This window comes from Pecten maximus, chromosome 5 (assembly GCF_902652985.1).
Source record: "Pecten maximus chromosome 5, xPecMax1.1, whole genome shotgun sequence".
In the NCBI taxonomy this organism is placed as follows: Eukaryota; Metazoa; Mollusca; class Bivalvia; order Pectinida; family Pectinidae; genus Pecten; species Pecten maximus.
Genome location: NC_047019.1, coordinates 36,326,908 through 36,347,913, shown reverse-complemented (window position 1 = coordinate 36,347,913; position 21,006 = coordinate 36,326,908). Strand labels below are relative to the sequence as shown.

At 38.4% G+C, this 21,006-nt stretch overlaps 1 protein-coding gene across 2 annotated transcripts in view; it reads right to left on the bottom strand.

Moving 5' to 3' along the window:
• Positions 1–2,820: 2,820 nt before the first annotated feature.
• The window catches only part of LOC117327921, an 86,102-nt gene continuing 67,916 nt past the window's right edge, over positions 2,821–21,006 (bottom strand). For both annotated transcript variants that reach the window (XM_033885166.1, XM_033885167.1), the window contains 5 exons: positions 13,697–13,846; positions 11,546–11,689; positions 6,476–6,664; positions 4,617–4,832; positions 2,821–4,218 (listed from right to left, as the gene is read on the bottom strand). In XM_033885166.1, the coding sequence (XP_033741057.1) occupies positions 3,842–4,218; positions 4,617–4,832; positions 6,476–6,664; positions 11,546–11,689; positions 13,697–13,846 (1,076 nt within the window). In that variant the 3' untranslated portion in view covers positions 2,821–3,841. The remainder of the gene's footprint in view (positions 4,219–4,616; positions 4,833–6,475; positions 6,665–11,545; positions 11,690–13,696; positions 13,847–21,006) is intronic.

The window sequence follows — 21,006 nt, the reverse complement described above, 5'->3', positions numbered from 1 at the left end:
CAATTTGTTTTATTTGTAAAACTCTAAAAATGCTATATATGGTTATAGTGTGGGAATCCGAACTACTTTAAATATTAATGAAGTCCAGACTATCTAAGGTCTGAAAGACCTCAAGAATTGTTTATAGAACATGCATTCATCACTTTATGACTAGTAGCGATTTAAAGGAATTACCTCTATTTCACCTATTGGGCCCCACCCCTTTGGCCATTCGGGGGTCAGAGTCACCATTTATGCAAAATCTGTTCCCCTGTTTCTTACCAAATTGGGTTCAAATCCATTCATAACTTGATGACTAGTAGCAATTCAAAGGAATTACCTCTATTTCCCCCACTGGGCCACGCCCTTTTGGCCCCTTTAGGGTCAGAGTCACCATTTATGCATAATCTGTTACCCTTTCCCCAAGGATGTTTCGGACCAAATTGGGTTCAAATCCATTCATAACTTTATGACAAGTAGCGATTTAAAGGAATTACCTCTATTTCCCATATTGGGCCCCGCCCCTTTGGTCCCTTTGGGGTCAAAGCCACCATTTATGTAAAATCTCTTCCCCTTCCCCCAAGGATGTTTCTGACCAAATTGGGTTGAAATCCATTCATAACTTTATGACAAGTAGAGATTTAGAGGAATTACCTCTTTTTTCGATATTTGGCCCTGCCCCTTTGGCCCCTCGGGGGTCAGAATCACCATTTATGCAAAATCTGTTCCCCTTCTCCCAAGGATGTTTCTGACAAAATTTGGTTCAAATCCATTCATAACTTTATCACTAGTAGTGATTTAAAGGAATTACCTCTATTTCCCCCACTGGGCCCCGCCCTTTTGGCCTCTTTAGGGTCAGAGTCACCGTTTAGGCAAAATCTGTTCCCCTTTCCCCAAGGATGTTTCTGATCAAATTGGGTTCAAATCCATTCATAACTTTATGACTAGTAGCAATTTAAAGAAATTACCTCCATTTCCCCTATTGGGCCCCGCCCCTTTGGCCCCTCGGGGGTCAGAGTCACCATTTATGCAAAATCTCTTCCCCTTCCCCAAGGATGTTTCTGACCAAATTGGGTTGAAATCCATTCATAACTTTATGACAAGTAGAGATTTAGAGGAATTACCTCTTTTTTCGATATTTGGCCCTGCCCCTTTGGCCCCTCAGGGGTCAGAGCCACCATTTATGCAAAATCTCTTCCCCTTCCCCCAAGGATGTTTCTGACCAAATTTGGTTCAAATTCATTCATAACTTTATGACTAGTAGCGATTTGAAGGAATTACCTCTATTTCCCCATTAGGCCCTGCCCTTTTGGCCCCTTTAGGGTCAGAGTCACCATTTATGCAAAATCTGTTTCCCTTCCCCCAAGGATGTTTCGGACCAAACTGGGTTCAAATCCATTCATAACTTTATGACTAGTAGTGATTTAAAGGAATTACCTCTATTTCCCCTATTGGACCCCGCCCCTTTGGCCCCTCGGGGGTCAGAGCCACCATTTATGCAAAATCTCTTCCCCCTCCCCCAAGGATGTTTCTGACCAAATTGGGTTCAAATCCATTCATAACTTTATGACTAGTAGAGATTTAGAGGAATTACCTCTATTTCCCATATTTGGCCCCACCCCTTTGGCCCCTCGGGGGTCAGAATCACCATTTATGCAAAATCTGTTCCCCTTCCCCCAAGGATGTTTCTGACCAAATTGGGTTGAAATCCATTCATCACTTTATGACTAGTAGCGATTTAAAGGAATTACCTCTATTTCCCATATTTGGCCCCACCCCTTTGGCCCCTCGGGGGTCAGAGCCACCATTTATGCAAAATCTCTTCCCCCTCCCCCAAGGATGTTTCTGACCAAATTGGGTTCAAATCCATTCATAACTTTATGACTAGTAGAGATTTAGAGGAATTACCTCTATTTCCCATATTTGGCCCCGCCCCTTTGGCCCCTCAGGGGTCAGAGTCACCATTTATGCAAAATCTGTTCCCATTCTGCCAAGGATGTTTCTGGCCAAATTTGGTCAAAATCCAATAAGAACTTTGTGACTAGTAGCGATTTGAAGCAAATGTTGACGGACGGACGGACGGACGGACGACGGACGACGGACGGACGACGGACGCCGCGCCATGGCATAAGCTCACCGGACCTTCGGTCCAGGTGAGCTAAAAAAGAAACCTATCCAATAATTAAAAAAAAATACAAAATACAAAATAAATCAACATATTTTTTTCATGTAAATGATAAAATGTTACAATACTAAGACAGGAAATTTGTGTACTTGTGTATATATAGATATACAGGATTCTACTAAAAGGTTTTTCCTCCTTTCCAGAGAATGTAAAAATGTATCTCTAACAAAAACATAACATTTCAGCAAAAAAAAAATCTACATGCAATAATATCACGTTTGGTATGGTGCACATGTAAGCTTAGGCTTTCAAAGATTTGTCTCCCTTGCATATAGTATAATTTTTTTCTCCTGTTTGCCATTTTGTTCAATAGTATTGCATACATAACTAGACATAAAAATAAGGAGCTATAAGGGTAAACACATAACAAATGCTACAAGAGAAGTAACAATACTTGGTTACGTTGGTATGCCCTATGTTATTACAAATCTTCATAGACTAACACTCTAGACATCTGGTATACAGTAACTTAATTAACATATTTGATTGTTATTGCACAAATGGCGAATTCTTACACAACAAAATTGACAGGTAGCATTTAAACACAAGGAAAAGTTTAAACCTGTGCTTCATGGAGAAAAGTTAATTCCCCTTAATTATTTGTAAAAGTTTGATCAAAATATGTTTTAAACCCACTTGAATTTTTAAAAAAATCCAATTCAGTTACACATACCCCAGTAATAATAGTTAAAATGTTATTTTGGCAGTTTCAAGGTACATTTATTCTTACAAAACAGAACAAGATTTTACAAATAGGTTTACACTGTATTATGTAATGTTTTAAAAAAGTGTTGAATGCTCCCTGTGTTAGATGTTGGCATTTAGCCTGAATTAAATTGTGAATAAATTTTAAATACATATAACACTAAATACTTAACATACCAAAATACCAGCTCAATGATAGTTAAGATAATAGTACAAAATACTTAAAATACCAAAATACCTGCTCAATGATACATGGTAGCTCAGATAACGTTTTGACTTTTTCTACATTAATTCAATTTCAGACAAATATTTCATTCATTCTGAAATGAAGTATTTTATCATTTGACAGATCAAAATAAACCCCCAGAGCATTTCATTTTGTTTTGTTACATGTAATTGAGATTTAAAGTTACCAAAACAAAGACTGAACATTGCTGATTGAATTTGTATAACAATTCATTTAGTGATGTTTTTGGTTACAAACTACCTGACTTGGTACTCAAATTGAATAAAAATTACTTCCAAAGGTTTAGAGAATTGACTCCATGTAAATACCACTGTGGTACTTGATATCTGTATCTGTATGTCATTTTTCATTCCTTGGAATACAATGCCACAATTTCAGGCTTTACCACATAATTAAATTAAGCACCAAATAGGAAACACTTTTCCTGGAATAACACTGGAAATCATATCACCAAAATGCTTAAATGACTGATCAATGTTACCAGCCAATCACAGGTTCAAAGGTTATATGCATATCAGCCAATCACAAACAAGCTTACATTCCATTCAGCCAATCACAGCATCCGTTCCAAGTGACAGGAATACCACAAGCTTTGACCAACCACAACACCTAATACATCCATTTAAAGGACAACAGGGCTGAGGCTGCCTTTCTGTGATGAACTAGCCAATCACAGAACACGTTTAACCTTTCATAATTTCGACCAATCATAATTCTCCTTACAATCAGCCATAGTAATTATTTAAGGTACGATCCCCAGGATCACTCCTTAGTGTATCCTCTGCATCAAAGTCAGTTCTTAGGGGAATGTGTGACTCAAAGTCTCGCCGAAGTGTTGCGTCTCTATCCCTACGAAGTGTGGATCGTGGTTCAAACCTGACAATCTCAATCCTATCTATGGAATCTGCCCGTGACAGTGTAGGAGTGTCCAGGTGATTGGGTGGAGGTAACACGTTAGAGTGAGTTGGGTCTGTTATGTCCAATTTCAGCCTCTTTTTACGTCGATTATTTATCATTAATTTGATCACGACTATAATAAGGAGGGTGATAATTCCAAAGCAAACCCCGAGGACTAGATACAGCACAGCTTTCTCATGGTTCTCTGGAACACAAAACAAGGTGTAAATATCTTCACATCTATCAAGATTTATCTCCCTTTTTCCATGTTGCCAACCATAGGCTTTTGTATTTGTACTACCCTAGTAATTGAAATCTTTGTCACCACTAGAGGGAGATAATGCATCAACTATCATACTAGGGAGACACATGTGATCTATTCCCCTCTATACAGGCAAGTAGATAGTTGGCTCCTAAATTCAGTTTTTTTTCAGTAAGGTAATGTATCAATTGAAATAAAATTAGAGTAAAGCCTTATCAACATTATAAACTCTACAAATCATATGGGTATATTTGTATATAAACCTTACTTTACAAATCATATGGGTATATTTGTATATAAACCTTACTGTACAAATCATATATATTTGTATATATATTTACCCCTCAGGAAATAGAAGGTGTTGAACCAGTCAACTACCATGCCGCTGGCTGCACGCTCCATACTGGTGGAGGGAATGATACCTCCGGGTACTCGCACTGTATGGTTATTACATTGCACTGTTGTGTTCGGCAGGTTGCTGTCCTCCCCCTTTTCTTTTGAGTTATCTCCCTTGTCAACAGTAAGGTCACCTTTCCTGACGGGCTGTTTCGCATCATCTGGGAAAACATTAAAGAACAAGAGGTAATAATAATGTTGGTCATCATCAAAATACAATATATGTACAAAAATAAGTCAGGAACAACAAAATTGCTACAACAATGAAAACCTGATTTCTTTCAATATGTTTCTTATGAATAAGGAATAACGAAGTCTGGAAATCATGAACAACATGTTTTACATGGTCATCAGAAATTCATTTAGCTGACTGTATGCTTTGATACTGGCATGTGAAATGTCTTGTCTCTTTCTGAGCGGAAGATACAGATATTCCAAGATTTTCCAAGATGTTCATGATTTGATGATGATACAATCTCTATACTAAATGTGCAGCAGAAAGGCTGAGATATCTCGGAGATAGAAACCATTCTTCTTTTGCATAGATTTTTAATGTTTTTTAGGGTTAAAAACCCAAAAAGAAAATTTAAAAAAATAAAAAGCTATCTCCGCAATAGAAATCATACTTTTGTATAGACTATTAATTTGTTTAGGGTCAAAAACCTTAAAATAAAATAAAAATGAAACAAGGATGGATAGTATTGCAACAGCAATACAAAGTCCCTTGCCTGAGCTAGAAGTGCACCTATTCATTTCCCATTTTTTTTTTAAATGGTTTTTCGAAAAAAACAAATATGGGATGCACAACTACATGTTATACTGATCATGTATACCAAGTTTAGTTAAAATCGGAGTAGTACTTTAGGAGGAGTTGTCCGGACAACTATTGCGTGACAGACAGACAGACGGACGGAGAGACGGACGGAGGGTAAACCTATAGTTCCCCCGTTTTTCAAACGGCAGGGGACTAATAAATTAAGAGGTATCTCGGCTATAGAAATCACGCTTTCGAATAGACTATTAATGTTTGTATCTTTTAATTCTCACCTGGAATAGTATCAATCTCTATTTTGTTCATTATATGAGCACATTGTAGTCATCGGACAACAACCACCCTTACCTATTTCAAAAATGTCATTAATTTTCATGACCTTGTAGTCCACCTACTTCCTTGAGTCAGAGATTACTATTGGGCTTACTGCAGGATATCATACAACTACATAATACCAGTACATGTATTGAGAGTTAATAATTTTGCTTAAAAAAAATTATGATTACATTTAATGATATAAAGAGGCTGTATCTACCGCGGGCGTACAGGGTAAAAATCTCTGGTTTTTAACCCTAATTTTCTGTAACAATATCAAAGTGTCATATTTCTTCACTTTGATGGATAAGTTTTATCTGAAGGTGATAATTTTGAAGATGTATATGATGATTAGTTTAAATCCCTCAACCACAGTACACGCATTACTGATATTCAGTGTTCATTCCATGCTTTCTAACAAATCAGTTTTCCTTCTCTGTCCATTATGTGTGTCATTCTCTGGAAGTGGTAAGTTCATGTCATACATTGGTGTTTTTTTTGAAAATTATTTCAATCAGAGAATTTATTAGAAGTAGTTTTTTTATCTTTCTAATTACCGAGTCCTGTAAACATTGGTTAAACTTTCACAGAAGAACACTTGTACATCACTAAAACCTCCCTTGTTATCTCTCATCAGGGTCCCAGTCCATCAACATGATGGTCACCTCCAGTGCCATTATGGGACACAACAGGAATCAAAGTGGAAGCATGTCCTACCTGCGGGAAATATGTCTGGTGCCTTGGTGACCACGTTGAGTAGTGATGATTGTGTGGTTGAGGTTGTCAGGTCACTTGGAATGTGGCTGTCTGCTATGTCAATATTCACCACGTTTGTAGATTGCTTCTTTTTCTTTTTCTTCTTCTTGTGATGATGCCGACTGTTCTCTTTTAAAATTCGTTTCGGAACTAAAACAAGAGTGCAAGAGAATCTGTGAGCAAGCGATGACACAAGCATACACACACACACACACACATTTCAATATTGATTTTTTACACTCCATTTCTACCGGTTAGGAGAGAAAAGAAATACAGATTAGGTTCAGTCCATTAGCCCAGAGCAAGTAAAAGGTCAGTTTATTTATTTGCTTCTGCCTGAACCTGTCACCCTACTCTAGATACAGGAAGGATGTGTGATACAGCTGATTGTCTTTGGACTAATTTAGCCTCCTTGGCACCAGATATGGTGCCAGTACTGGTGTATGGTGTTACTAATCCATATACAGATTTTTTTTTGTTTCCAAATAACGTAATTTTCTGTGTCAATAACCAATACCTCCAGGGATGTATCTTTTTGATGTAAAATTCCTATAATACCAAGTTTCATACAGAAATTGCATGTAAATCTCCAGTCGTGATTAAAGATGGTCGACATTCTAGTAGTTGTCCTGTATAGTCCAGACTGGAATTGTCTGCTACACACATTTTACATTACCATCTAGCATCACACACTTATATATAATGAAGTTACTTCACCTCCAATGCTGCCAATTTAGATATTGAAAATTCAATAGGAGACTGATCTTTAGTGTTTTAGGACCCGCTGTGCTGCCTCAAATCCTACACCACCAGACAAAATGTAATTACTCATGAATATATACTTTTTGAGGGAGAAGATATACAGATGTTACAAATCAACTCTACTAAAATCAACTCTACTATGTAACACTGATGTGGGTCAGCAGGGTTTTAAATCAAATCATGTTTTATACCAGTGACTAGTAATGGTTTTAGTCTATCATGGCTTGTGACAGCACAGCATAATCAGTTATTGCCAATGTCACCAAAGGTCAGATCTAGTCAACAGAATTATCTAGGTCACCATAGGTCATCATAGAATTGGCTAGGTCACCAAAGTTCATTTACATTTAATCTGTAGATTTGTCTGGCTTGCCAAAAGTCAGTTAGCCAATAGAATGATCTAGGTCACAAAAGATAATTTAATCAGTAGAATTATCTAGGTCACCAAAGTTCAATTACGCCAAAGAATCAGAAATGCATCTAAGTTACAAAAAGTCATTTATTCCACAGAATGGACTAAGTTCATTTAAACCATAGAATTATCTAGGTCACAAGATAGTCATTTGGTCTATAGAACTTAATTTAGTCTATAGAACTGTCTAAGTCGCCAAAGGTCATTTAAGTCATAGAAAGAACATAGAAAGTTTCTGAAATTGTATAGGTCATAAAAGGCCTTTACAGTTCCTAAAACTTTTTCGATTACCAAAGGTCATTTTATCCTTACAAATCAGTTAATTTGACCCTTTTTGGCTCCGTTCATCAACCCAGTGGGTCAATCAGGGCCAACATCTGCATACCCTTTACATGTCATCCCATCCTGCTAATTTGAACCAAATTAGAATGAATTCTAATAGAAATTCAACAAATGATCAAATATATGATTTCCCTATATGAACTATAGTCAAGTTTTGCCCCTCCCCAACAAACGTGAGACCCCAGGGTCATGAAATTCACAATGTTGGTAAAGCACCATAAGATCTTGCCATCTATGAGGAGTATTTGATTCTAACTTATTTTGGTCATGAGAAGAAGATTTTTGACATTTCAGTCAATTTGACCCTTTTTGGCTCTGTCTCTCGGTCCTATGGGAGACTTGAACCATATAATTCACACTTTAGGTTGACCTTTGGTAATGAAAGGTTTCTGAAAACTTTCATTAAAATTGGTTTAGGGGTCTCTGAGAAGAAGTTGAAAATGTAAATTGTTTACAGACAGACTTTGAGAATGACTGATTTCAAGCATTGGTTTGTGTATGGATAAACAATGTTTTAATTAAGATTAAAATTCCTTTATCTGTGTAGCTGTTTAACTTAAATGTCAAACCGATCTAGTCTGCACTCAGTGACCCACCCCTTGACGTCTTCATTTTGCCTGAACATGGACACTTTACAAACGTGGTACTCAATTCAACTACACAACCTATGAAAATAATAATAGATCATTCTTTTAAAAGCAATGGGACATCCCATTGAGGTAGGTGGGGTATATAGCAGAGTGGCACATGTTTTCAATTTTCTCTCTTGTTACCTTTCTGTTTGATGCTGAAGGGAAGGGAGTTCAGGTTTTTGTGTCTTGACAACCCTGAACAGAGTTTTTTCCTTGTTTTTGTGTATTTTTAAATTAAAGCACATGTTTTTTTTTCAGACCTTTAACGTACGTTAATTAAATGGATAAATATCCTAGGCAGCACATGATGGTGGCTGTCTTGATAGCCCATAGATAGTGGCTCCAAGTCAATGTAGACTCAAGTTGAGGATGATGGCAAATAAAGGTGTCAACTTGATTCATGTGTTAAATTTCCTTGTATGGATAATTATATACCATCTACGTTAATAGGGAAAGGGTGGTCACTATGGTAATGAAATGCTTTTAAGATTTTAAACTTACATTTGATGTATGCTACATGGTTAATAGTCTTTTATCATTTAAAGGGATTAATGAGAATTTTAGCGAGATTCTGAACAATGAAATAAAAATCCTATCTAACTGCTGTTTGTACATCCTATCTATAAAAACTAGTACTTGCATATCTCTATTTTTACCATGTGTTCCCCCAAGTAACATAGTACAGAGGACAACCGCGGCCTACCACTTCTACCTGCTCATACAACAACCTGTTTAATGGCCTCTAACTCCGTCACAAATACATACCATCACACCTGTATGTGCTTCAATCTTAAGTACTAATGTAGTATATTAAATGTAGGTCACTGTCACCTATATACATTGTACCCCATTTTATTGGCTTTATTTAAACTTTTAAGCTCCATTACATATTTACACCTGTTCTGTTTGAATACAGAGACATGATGAAAAGAGTGTGCTACCCATGGGTTCTAGAATTCTAAATGACCTTTAACGACCTAGGAAGTGAAAATGAAGCAGTCATCTGTGGATTACAGAGACATATTGACCTTTGGTGACCTAGAAAGTGAAAAGGAAGCAGTCGTGTGTGGATTACAGAGACATATTGACCTTTGGTGACCTAGAAAGTGAAAAGGAAGCAGTTGTCTGGGGCTTACTTTCTTCTTTTTTTTCTTTGTCCCCATCATCCACTTCCTGTCTCACATAATATTATCCCATTCCCTTCCTACTTTCAAACACCATGAAGATTTAAACACAGATGCACCCAAAGACTACAGAGCCCTCATGCTGCTAATCTCTGAATTTAAATAAGCACTGTCACATAAACAATTTCTCTAAAGTCAACACTCTAGTGCCAAAAGCCCAAGCACGTGGGTGTTCCATATAGTTTTTTCCCTGCAGGGATGTTTTTGTTTTTCTTGGATCATTAAACAGAAGCAACGATAAGAACTTGAACCTGTAACTTATTTTGTAGGATATATCCCGGACCATCCAGTGTGTGTTTACATCCAAGTACAGCTGTAGGCTGGGCACAACCTGCCATCATTGTATCTTACTATGACCATGTTTTCTAAACATGTTCTTAAATAAAGCACAGATTTTATTACCCATTAAGTACATGTAGACATTAAATATGTTATCTTACCTCAGGACCTTAGTAATAATATTTCATGAGGACTATAAAACTTGTTGTGTTTGTATTCCCATTAAGTTCAGAATCCTGGTAGTTTGGTTCATATAAGTCTGTTAATGCTATATCTAATTCCTTTTCCATGTTAACATCTATTTCTAAAATGTGAGTGGAATTTATACAGCTAACCAGGTAAGGAAATAAACATCAGTTGTCAAACCCTCAAAACTCAAATTGTTACATATTCTTGTCCAGGCTTTTGTTTTGCATTTCAAACAACTTAATGGCAAAAATTCCAAGATTTTCCTAACATCTTGTGTACTACTAAAGTATTAACATTCCCTACCAACCAATGACAATGTGATCCCATCTGTCCCTAACCTGGGACTGGGGCTAGATCTTTGGTAACTTTATTTCCTAACCTGGGACAGATGTTATATTTGTGATGTACTTATCTCCTAACCTGGGACAGGTGTTATATTTGTGATATATTTATCTCCTAACCTGGGACAGATGTTATATTTGTGATATATTTATCTCCTAACCTGGGACAGGTGTTATATTTGTGATATATTTATATCCTAACCTGGGACAGGTGTTATATTTGTGATATATTTATCTCCTAACCTGGGACGGTGTTATATTTGTGATATATTCATCTCCTAACCTGGGACAGGTGTTATATTTGTGATATATTCATCTCCTAACCTGGGACAGTGTTATATTTGTGATATATTTATCTCCTAACCTGGGACAGGTGTTATATTTGTGATGTATTTACCTCCAAACTTGTGATGGCTGTTAAATGTGATATATTCCTCTCCTCCTAACCTGGGAAGACAGTTATATTTAGGTTAATCTATCTCCTTACCCAAGACTGGTGTTAGATTTAGGAAAAAATTATCACCTAACCTAGGATGGCTGTAAGATTTGTGATATATTTATCTCCTAACCTGGGACAGGTGTTGGATTTGTGATATATTTATCTCCTAACCTGGGACAGGTGTTGGATTTGTGATATATTTATGTCCTAATCTGGGACAGCTGTTATATTTCTGATATATATTTTATCTCCTAACCTGGGACGGGTGTTAGATTTGTGATATATTTATCTCCTAACCTGGGACAGGTGTTGGATTTGTGATATATTTATCTCAAGGTACCCTTAGGTACCCCTGTGGTTGACTGGTCTGAATGCCATCCTTGTCATTCTGCCTGTGATGGCAGGTATTTATTTATAACAATACAAGGTAGAGCTTGACCTAATTACTTACCACATGTATATACAACATTGAGGTATTTAGGAATTCCTGGAGGACAGGGGTTACCAAAGACATATTCTTCTGCCTCCACTGCACAGCGTTTGCGACCATGACAACGAGACATAATTTCCTGTACAGCAGTTCGAGATCTGCAATCTATGTAAACAAACAAAATTCATCAAACAATGTCTCCTTTATCACAATATATTGTATAAAATTACTTTGAATCAACTACCAACCAAAAAAATAAAATTTAGTATGGGATCATTATACCCTATAACACGCCACACAAAAAAGCTTGGTCCCTGGAATTGGACGGTTCCTATACAGATCAAACAGTACAACAGACAGTGTTAGACTGATGGTATCTAACAACAGATGGTCTCTCTTGGGCTCCAACACTGCTACTGTATATACACTTGTTTTTGGCTAACACAGGGGATCAATGCCAACCAGGAAATCATTAACTTTCCTGTAAATGATTTTGGAAAAAACAAGATTCTGAGAAAATGTCCCTGGCTGTCCCTTAATACTCCCAGCTGACCTGCACCCATTTATCCACCCTTATGTCCCTTAATACTCCCAGCTGACCTGCACCCATTTATCCACCCTTATGTTCCTTAATACTCCCAGCTGACCTGCACCCATTTATCCACTCTTATGTTCCGTAATACTCCCAGCTGACCTGCACCCATTTATCCACCCTTATGTCCCTTAATACTCCCAGCTGACCTGCACCCATTTATCCATCCTTATGTCCCTTAATACTCCCAGCTGACCTGCACCCATATATCCACCCTTATGTACCTTAATACCCCCAGCTGACCTGCACCCATTTATCCACCCTTATGTCCCTTAATACTCCCAGCTGACCTGCACCCATATATCCACCCTTATGTCCCTTAATACTCCCAGCTGACCTGCACCCATTTATCCACCCTTATGTCCCTTAATACTCCCAGCTGACCTGCACCCATTTATCCACCGTTATGTCCCTTAATACTCCCAGCTGACCTGCACCTATTTATCCACCCTTATGTCCCTTAATACTCCAAGCTGACCTGCACCCATTTATCCATCGTTATGTCCCTTAACATACTCCCAGCTGACCTGCACCCATTTATCCATCGTTATGTTCCATAATACTCCCAGCTGACCTGCACCCATTTATCCACCCTTATGTCCCTTAATACTCCCAGCTGACCTGCACCCATTTATTCACCCTTATGTCCCTTAATACTCCCAGCTGACCTGCACCCATTTATCCACCCTTATGTCCCTTAATACTCCCAGCTGACCTGCACTCATTTATCCACCCTGTCTCCACTAATGATTCCTGACCTAGCCCTATTTATCCAGCCCACCCTCCACAATGTTAATATACATATCAGGTCTATAATATGAAGCATGCCTCATTTGTAGTATATCTGTCGTGATGATTAAGTTTGTACTAATGTAGTGACACAGGTGAAGACAGATGGTGACATAGGTGAAGACAGATGGATACCTGTCGTAGGTATCTCCAGAAAATTTGATTGGATACCTCTCCACAAAAACTAATATTACCGTTTATTTTGGATTGTTTTGTAGATTATCATCCATCATACATGACTAACACACACTTTGTTACATCAAAATGAATGTCATCATTACTGTAACTTATCTCTAGGGATGGTCTGTATACAATTCTCTTATTAACAAACTTTCTTGACCTACTACCCACTAGTAAAAGTATTTCTTTGATATTTTGAAAAGAAAAACTATGGTAATTTGACCATATTTGTTATTACATTCCAAAAAACTTGCCTATGAATTTGCATAATATTAAATCAAAGTAAAACAAAAATGTTTCTTAAGAAGTTAATAAAGGGTCAGATCTCTGTATGAAGAGAGACATGAAATTGGTATACATCACTCTGTCTCCTAATGGCTAACATTAGATACACTATACCAGGTTTGGTAAATGTTGATTGGCTTAACCAAAAAGTTCTGATGTCCAACCAAGTCAGAAAATGCCATCTCTTTCTTTACAATATAACTATACACAATCCTGTATAACACTGAAACATCGCAGATCTTAAACACTGGACACATTCAACAAAGTTTACTTGTTTTTGAATCCTAATCCAATTTCTTGTCTCCTGACAAGTAACAGTGTCATACCTGCATATGCTGTACTTGTGCCTATGGAGCATTGTGAATTATCTTGGGATGTGCGTCCAAATAACGCCGAGTATATTACAATTCTTTGGGATTTCTGGCAAGTAATGGTAAGCTGGTCTCCCTGGCAAACAGTCTGGTTCGTGAAGTTGTCTGAAAAATAAATACAAATACCTGTAAGTGAATGGCAATTGTTTTAGTACAGAGAATTTGAATGACAAAAACATAGTGATGCTATTGCCACATGGGGTACTTAAATTGATAAAACAATATCTTACACTTTCACACCAACATTTTTACCCCAGCTAGACTCAAATAATTTTTGTTGTAATTAAAAAGTTTTCCAACAGGTTATTCAAATCTGTGGACCAACATAGGGAAATTGTAAGAGTCAGTAGAGGGAGGTTTTACACACACTGTGGGTCGAAAATGGGCCAATAAACAGAGGTGTTACAACACCTGAGTAAAATGGGCCAATGGATGGAGGTGTCACATACACTGGGTGGAAAATGGGCCAATAGATGGAGGTGTCACATACACTGTGGGTGGAAAATGGGCCAATAGATGGAGGTGTTACATACACTGTGGGTGGAAAATGGGCCAATAGATGGAGGTGCTACAAAACTGTTGAAAACAGGCCAACAGAGGGAGGTGTTACACACAATATTGATAATGGGCCAAAGTTTGAGGTGTAACACACTGTGGAACATGGGCCAATAGATGGTGGTGTAACACATTCTGTGGAACATGGGCCAATAGATGGTGGTGCAACACATTCTGTGGAACATGGGCCAATAGATGGTGGTGTAACACTCTCTGTGGAACATGGGCCAATAGATGGTGGTGTAACACACTCTGTGGAACATGGGCCAATAGATGGTGGTGTAACACATTGTGGAACATGGGCTAATAGATGGTGGTGTAACACACTGTGGAACATGGGCTAATAGATGGTGGTGTAACACACTGTGGAACATGGGCTAATAGATGGTGTAACACACTCTGTAGAACATGGGCCAATATATGGTGGTGTAACACATTCTGTGGAACATGGGCCAATAGATGGTGTAACACACTCTGTGGAACATGGGCCAATATATGGTGGTGTAACACATTCTGTGGAACATGGGCCAATAGATGGTGGTGTAACACACTCTGTGGAACATGGGCCAATAGATGGTGGTGTAACACACACTGTGGAACATGGGCCAATAGATGGTGGTGTAACACATTCTGTGGAACATGGGCCAATAGATGGTGATGTAACACAATGTGGAACATGGGCCAATAGATGGTGGTGTAACACACTCTGTGGAACATGGGCCAATAGATGGTGGTGTAACACACACTGTGGAACATGGGCCAATAGATGGTGGTGTAACACACTCTGTGGAACATGGGCCAATAGATGGTGGTGTAACACACACTGTGGAACATGGGCCAATAGATGGTGGTGTAACACATTCTGTGGAACATGGGCCAATAGATGGTGGTGTAACACATTCTGTGGAACATGGGCTAATAGATGGTGTAACACATTCTGTGGAACATGGGCCAATAGATGGTGGTGTAACACATTCTGTGGAACATGGGCCAATAGATGGTGGTGTAACACATTCTGTGGAACATGGGCTAATAGATGGTGTAACACATTCTGTGGAACATGGGCCAATAGATGGTGTAACACATTCTGTGGAACATGGGCCAATAGATGGTGGTGTAACACATTCTGTGGAACATGGGCCAATAGATGGTGTAACACACTCTGTGGAACATGGGCCAATAGATGGTGGTGTAACACATTCTGTGGAACATGGGCCAATAGAAGGTGGTGTAACACATTCTGTGGAACATGGGCTAATAGATGGTGTAACACATTCTGTGGAACATGGGCCAATAGATGGTGTAACACATTCTGTGGAACATGGGCCAATAGATGGTGGTGCAACACACTCTGTGGAACATGGGCCAATAGATGGTGATGTAACACTCTGTAGAACATGGGCCAATAGATGGTGTAACACACTCTGGAACATGGGCCAATAGATGGTGTAACACATTCTGTGGAACATGGGCCAATAGATGGTGTAACACACTCTGTGGAACATGGGCCAATAGATGGTGGTGTAACACATTCTGTGGAACATGGGCCAATAGATGGTGAAACACATTCTGTGGAACATGGGCCAATAGATGGTGTAACACACTGTGGAACATGGGCCAATAGATGGTGGTGTAACACATTCTGTAGAATATGGGCCAATAGATGGTGGTGTAACACATTCTGTGGAACATGGGCCAATAGATGGTGGTGTAACACACTCTGTGGAACATGGGCCAATAGATGGTGATGTAACACAATGTGGAACATGGGCCAATAGATGGTGGTGTAACACACTCTGTGGAACATGGGCCAATAGATGGTGGTGTAACACACACTGTGGAACATGGGCCAATAGATGGTGGTGTAACACATTCTGTGGAACATGGGCCAATAGATGGTGATGTAACACAATGTGGAACATGGGCCAATAGATGGTGGTGTAACACACTCTGTGGAACATGGGCCAATAGATGGTGGTGTAACACACACTGTGGAACATGGGCCAATAGATGGTGGTGTAACACACTCTGTCGAACATGGGCCAACAGATGGTGGTGTAACACATTCTGTGGAACATGGGCCAACAGATGGTGGTGTAACACACTCTATGGAACATGGGCCAATAGATGGTGGTGTAACACACTCTGTGGAACATGGGCCAATAGATGGTGTAACACACTCTGTGGAACATGGGCCAATAGATGGTGGTGTAACACACTCTGTGGAACATGGGCCAATAGATGGTGGTGTAACACACTCTGTGGAACATGGGCCAATAGATGGTGTTACACACTCTGTGGAACATGGGCCAATAGATGGTGGTGTAACACACTCTGTGGAATATGGGCCAATAGATGGTGTAACACATTCTGTGGAACATGGGCCAATAGATGGTGGTGTAACACATTCTGTGGAACATGGGCCAATAGATGGTGGTGTAACACACACTGTGGAACATGGGCCAATAGATGGTGGTGTAACACACTCTGTGGAACATGGGCCAATAGATGGTGGTGTAACACATTCTGTGGAACATGGGCCAATAGATGATGTAACACTCTGTGGAACATGGGCCAATAGATGGTGGTGTAACACATTCTGTGGAACATGGGCCAATAGATGGTGTAACACACTCTGTAGAACATGGGCCAATAGATGGTGGTGTAACACATTCTGTGGAACATGGGCCAATAGATGGTGTAACACACACTGTGGAACATGGGCCAATAGATGGTGGTGTAACACACTCTGGAACATGGGCCAATAGATGGTGGTGTAAAGATGGTGGTTTAACACATTCTGTGGAACATGGACCAATAGATGGTGGTGTAACACACTCTGTAGAACATGGACCAATAGAAAAGGGTTTTACCTTTAATACACTGAAAGGGTAGGTTTTTACATTAACTGTTATGTACTTCTGTCATGCCCCAATGTAGTTAGGCTGTCAAACACCACTCAAGTAAGTACAACTTTGAGTGATTTCATGTCTTTCTCAGCTTTACCATGGAAACTAAATGTTTCTGTTGCTGAAATTCATGCAGTCTGGTAAGCATGGCTACTGAACAATTCCAAGGTCACTTCTATGCATGAGGTTTACAAAATTCAATAAATGCAAAGAAAATATTTTAAAATCTTTCTCAAATCAGGACAGCAGCTGAACATCTTTGAAAGATCAAAATCAGAAAATTGTCATAAGTACCCAAGACGCAAATCAAACTTGATCCAAATTCTATGGAATGGTACTCTGTCATTGGTAATGTATTCTTAAGACAAAATCAATATTTTACATTAAGTCTAAGGTTTTATGTGACCGAACACGATTATACAAGGTTTCTGGTCTTTACAATCCAGTTCTGGTTAGATATGTAGCTTGTGAAAATATGTAATACCCTGACTTCTGCAAACTACCATGTTCACATCAGTTCCGTCACGTCCATTCTTAAAGCCCCCTTTAATTACAATCTACCAATTAATTGTTGATGAAATAAATTATGTTATGTTTAATGTGTTCAGCAAAAATATATCCTCAAGGCAGAAAATGACAGAATATGCCACCAATTTTAATCATAAATGACCTAGATTGCCGCATAATGCAGCAAGCTGAAAATCAATATTGCAATACAAATATAGATTGAAAATTTCTGCACAATATGTATGGGTTTAGTGGTGTAACATTCTAAATCATGTCAATTCAGCATAGCATCCTATTTATCTAAATAACAACTGTAGTACCTCTGGTGTCAACAGTACCCTATGATCACTAAGTCTGGAATTACTACCAATGGAATTCAGCCTATCATTCTGTTTCTCTGTCTAGCCAGGCATGTAATGCAGAGTAGCAGTCCTGACTGTCAAGGCATGAAATAGAATTTCCACAATGTCTAAATTCCTATATTCATTCCAAACATTTCAGATGATTATTTTTTTACATTTATATACACATATCTATATATTACAACTTTTATGATTGTCTCTAGGCATTAATTTTCAGTTCTGGGTAAAATATTTCAATCCCACTTTTTTGTTGAAGTAAAGATATTTAGTAAATATCCATATGATGCTGATATAGTAACTATAGATGCTTCAAATAACAAGGACACGGGTAGTTGATTTAAGATTGGATTATTGATTGTAAAGCAATGCCAGATTATTAATTCTTTTGTCCAGATGTTCATTAAGACAACAGGTTAGGAATGGTGCTGGGATATTATTACATAACAAGCTAATAACAGGCCAATCATCATCCCTCAATTTCACAGAAATTCCCCTATAAAAACATTTATTTGGACGGTAAAAGCATATGGCTACCACAGCTAGTAGTGGATGGGCGAGGAGCCAGAACTGAATAGGAACTATCTGTTACATCAATCACACTGCCTTTCCCTCTGATAAAAATTGATATGATCCAATCCAGTAGTGTTGTAGATGATGATGGCTCATGTCCCTCTAAAACACTCCCAATTTCACGCCAGCTCGGGCAGCAAAAGATCAGCTGTATGCTGTATGTATCTCAATTCCAGCATACTTCAAACTAGTATAACTTTTCATCAGATTCTTTTTGTAACTTTGAAGACAAGACGTAGAGTACTGATAATGTATATCTTTCCTTGAAATTTTTTTTTTTAATAATTGTAAAATCTAAAGATGTACTTTACAAATTTGACATCTAGTGTGTTTGAATGTGGGAAGTTGGTTTTATAATATCCTCAAGCATCAAACCTCATTCTAATGCTACCACACCATTGCCAAATCCTAGTTATAAGTACACAGATATCTGGTCATTGACATCCAAATCAAACCTGAATGAGGATACAAGTCACCGTGTAAAAAAAACCATATACATGTAATCACTTTATATTGTGTACCATTTGTTTATATCATATTCTTTGTTATGCTTCAACATTATTTTGATTATCTTAGTCCTTCATTATAGGATCTAATTCAGACTTCTTAATTGACTTTTCACTTAAATTCTGATAAGGGGTATCAAGTGCATCATAGAAGACATAATATTCAAAACTTTGATATCTCGAAGAGTTTATGGAACAGTGTTAAACCTTGGCTCAAGGTCACAGTGATAGTAATAAACCTTGGCTCAAGGTCACAGTGACAGTAATAAACCTTGGCTCAAGATCACAGTGACAGTAATAAACCTTGGCTCAAGGTCACAGTAACAGTGTTAAACCTTGGCTCAAGGTCACAGTGACCTTTGTTCAAGATCACAGTAACAGTTTTAATCTTTGCTCAAGGTCACAGTAACAGTGTTAAATCTTTGATCAAGGTCACGGTAAGATTGATGTAACTTCACTCAAGGTCAGGGTAACAGCAACTTTTCAAGGTCAACATACAATTCAGATTAACCAATCAGAAGACTACTGGCTGTTGTTTCAGCCTCAAACTCTAGCGGAAGAAATGATAGCACAGACTGTCATCACAGCTGATGTAGATGTCTCATTGGATACTTGACAATCAATCCTACGGCAGTATGTCTGCTTAACAGTTCTGTCTACCGCCTAACAAACAAATTTCCAGAAATTCTGAAGCTGCTCTATAATTGGACATTAGGTTTCAATGAATCTTGTCCTTTAGAAACTGCTGAAGTTGTGTAAAATGTTTCCAATTGTAGATGAATTGGCTCTAGCTGGTGTAGGAACACTGGCTATAGATGGTATTCATACATAAGCTGTGTTGTAATGGTATGGTAACACACTGTAATACACTACACACAGTATCAATATTTCACCTGCCCTCTAACATACATTAACATTAAAACACTATCACTAGTTCCATCATCACAAACCATTACTGCTCTTGTCTATATGCCCCACAGGGGAGTCCTCCACAGTATATAGACTGATATCGACTTTATACTTTGTTACACCTACAGTTTCAGCCGTTTTGCCATTACTTTAATAAATAGGGTTATTACACTTGTCTGGAACTGATAACATGGGCAGAATTGTTTGTTTTACTAATGGAAGAATAATTAAGTATTCTTTTCCATTAGAAAGAATATATAATGTCCACGTGGTCACATATACTGTCTAGATGGTCACATCTACTGTCCATGTGTCTATATCTACTGTCCATGTGGTCATATCTACTGTCCATGTGTCCATATCTACTGTCCATGTGGTCATCTCTACTGTCCATGTGTCTATATCTACTGTCCATGTTGTCACATCTACTGTCCATGTGTCTATATCTACTGTCCATGTGTCTATATCTACTGTCCATGTGTCTATATCTACTGTCCATGTGTCTATATCTACTGTCCATGTGGTCACATCTACTGTCCATGTGTCTATATATACTGTCCATGTGTCTATATCTACTGTCCATGTGGTCATATCTACTGTCCATGTGGTCGTATCTACTGTCCATGTGTCTATATCTACTGTCCATGTGTCTATATCTACTGTCCATGTGTCTATATCTACTTTCCATGTGGTCATATCTACTGTCCATGTGTCTATATCTACTGTCCATGTGGTCATATCTACTGTCCATGTGGTCATATCTACTGTCCATGTGTCTATATCTACTGTCCCTGTGGTCATATCTACTGTCCATGTGTCTATATCTACTGTCCCTGTGGTCATATCTACTGTCCATGTGTCTATATCTACTGTCCCTGTGGTCATATCTACTGTCCATGTGGTCACATCTACTGTCCCTGTGGTCATATCTACTGTCCCTGTGGTCA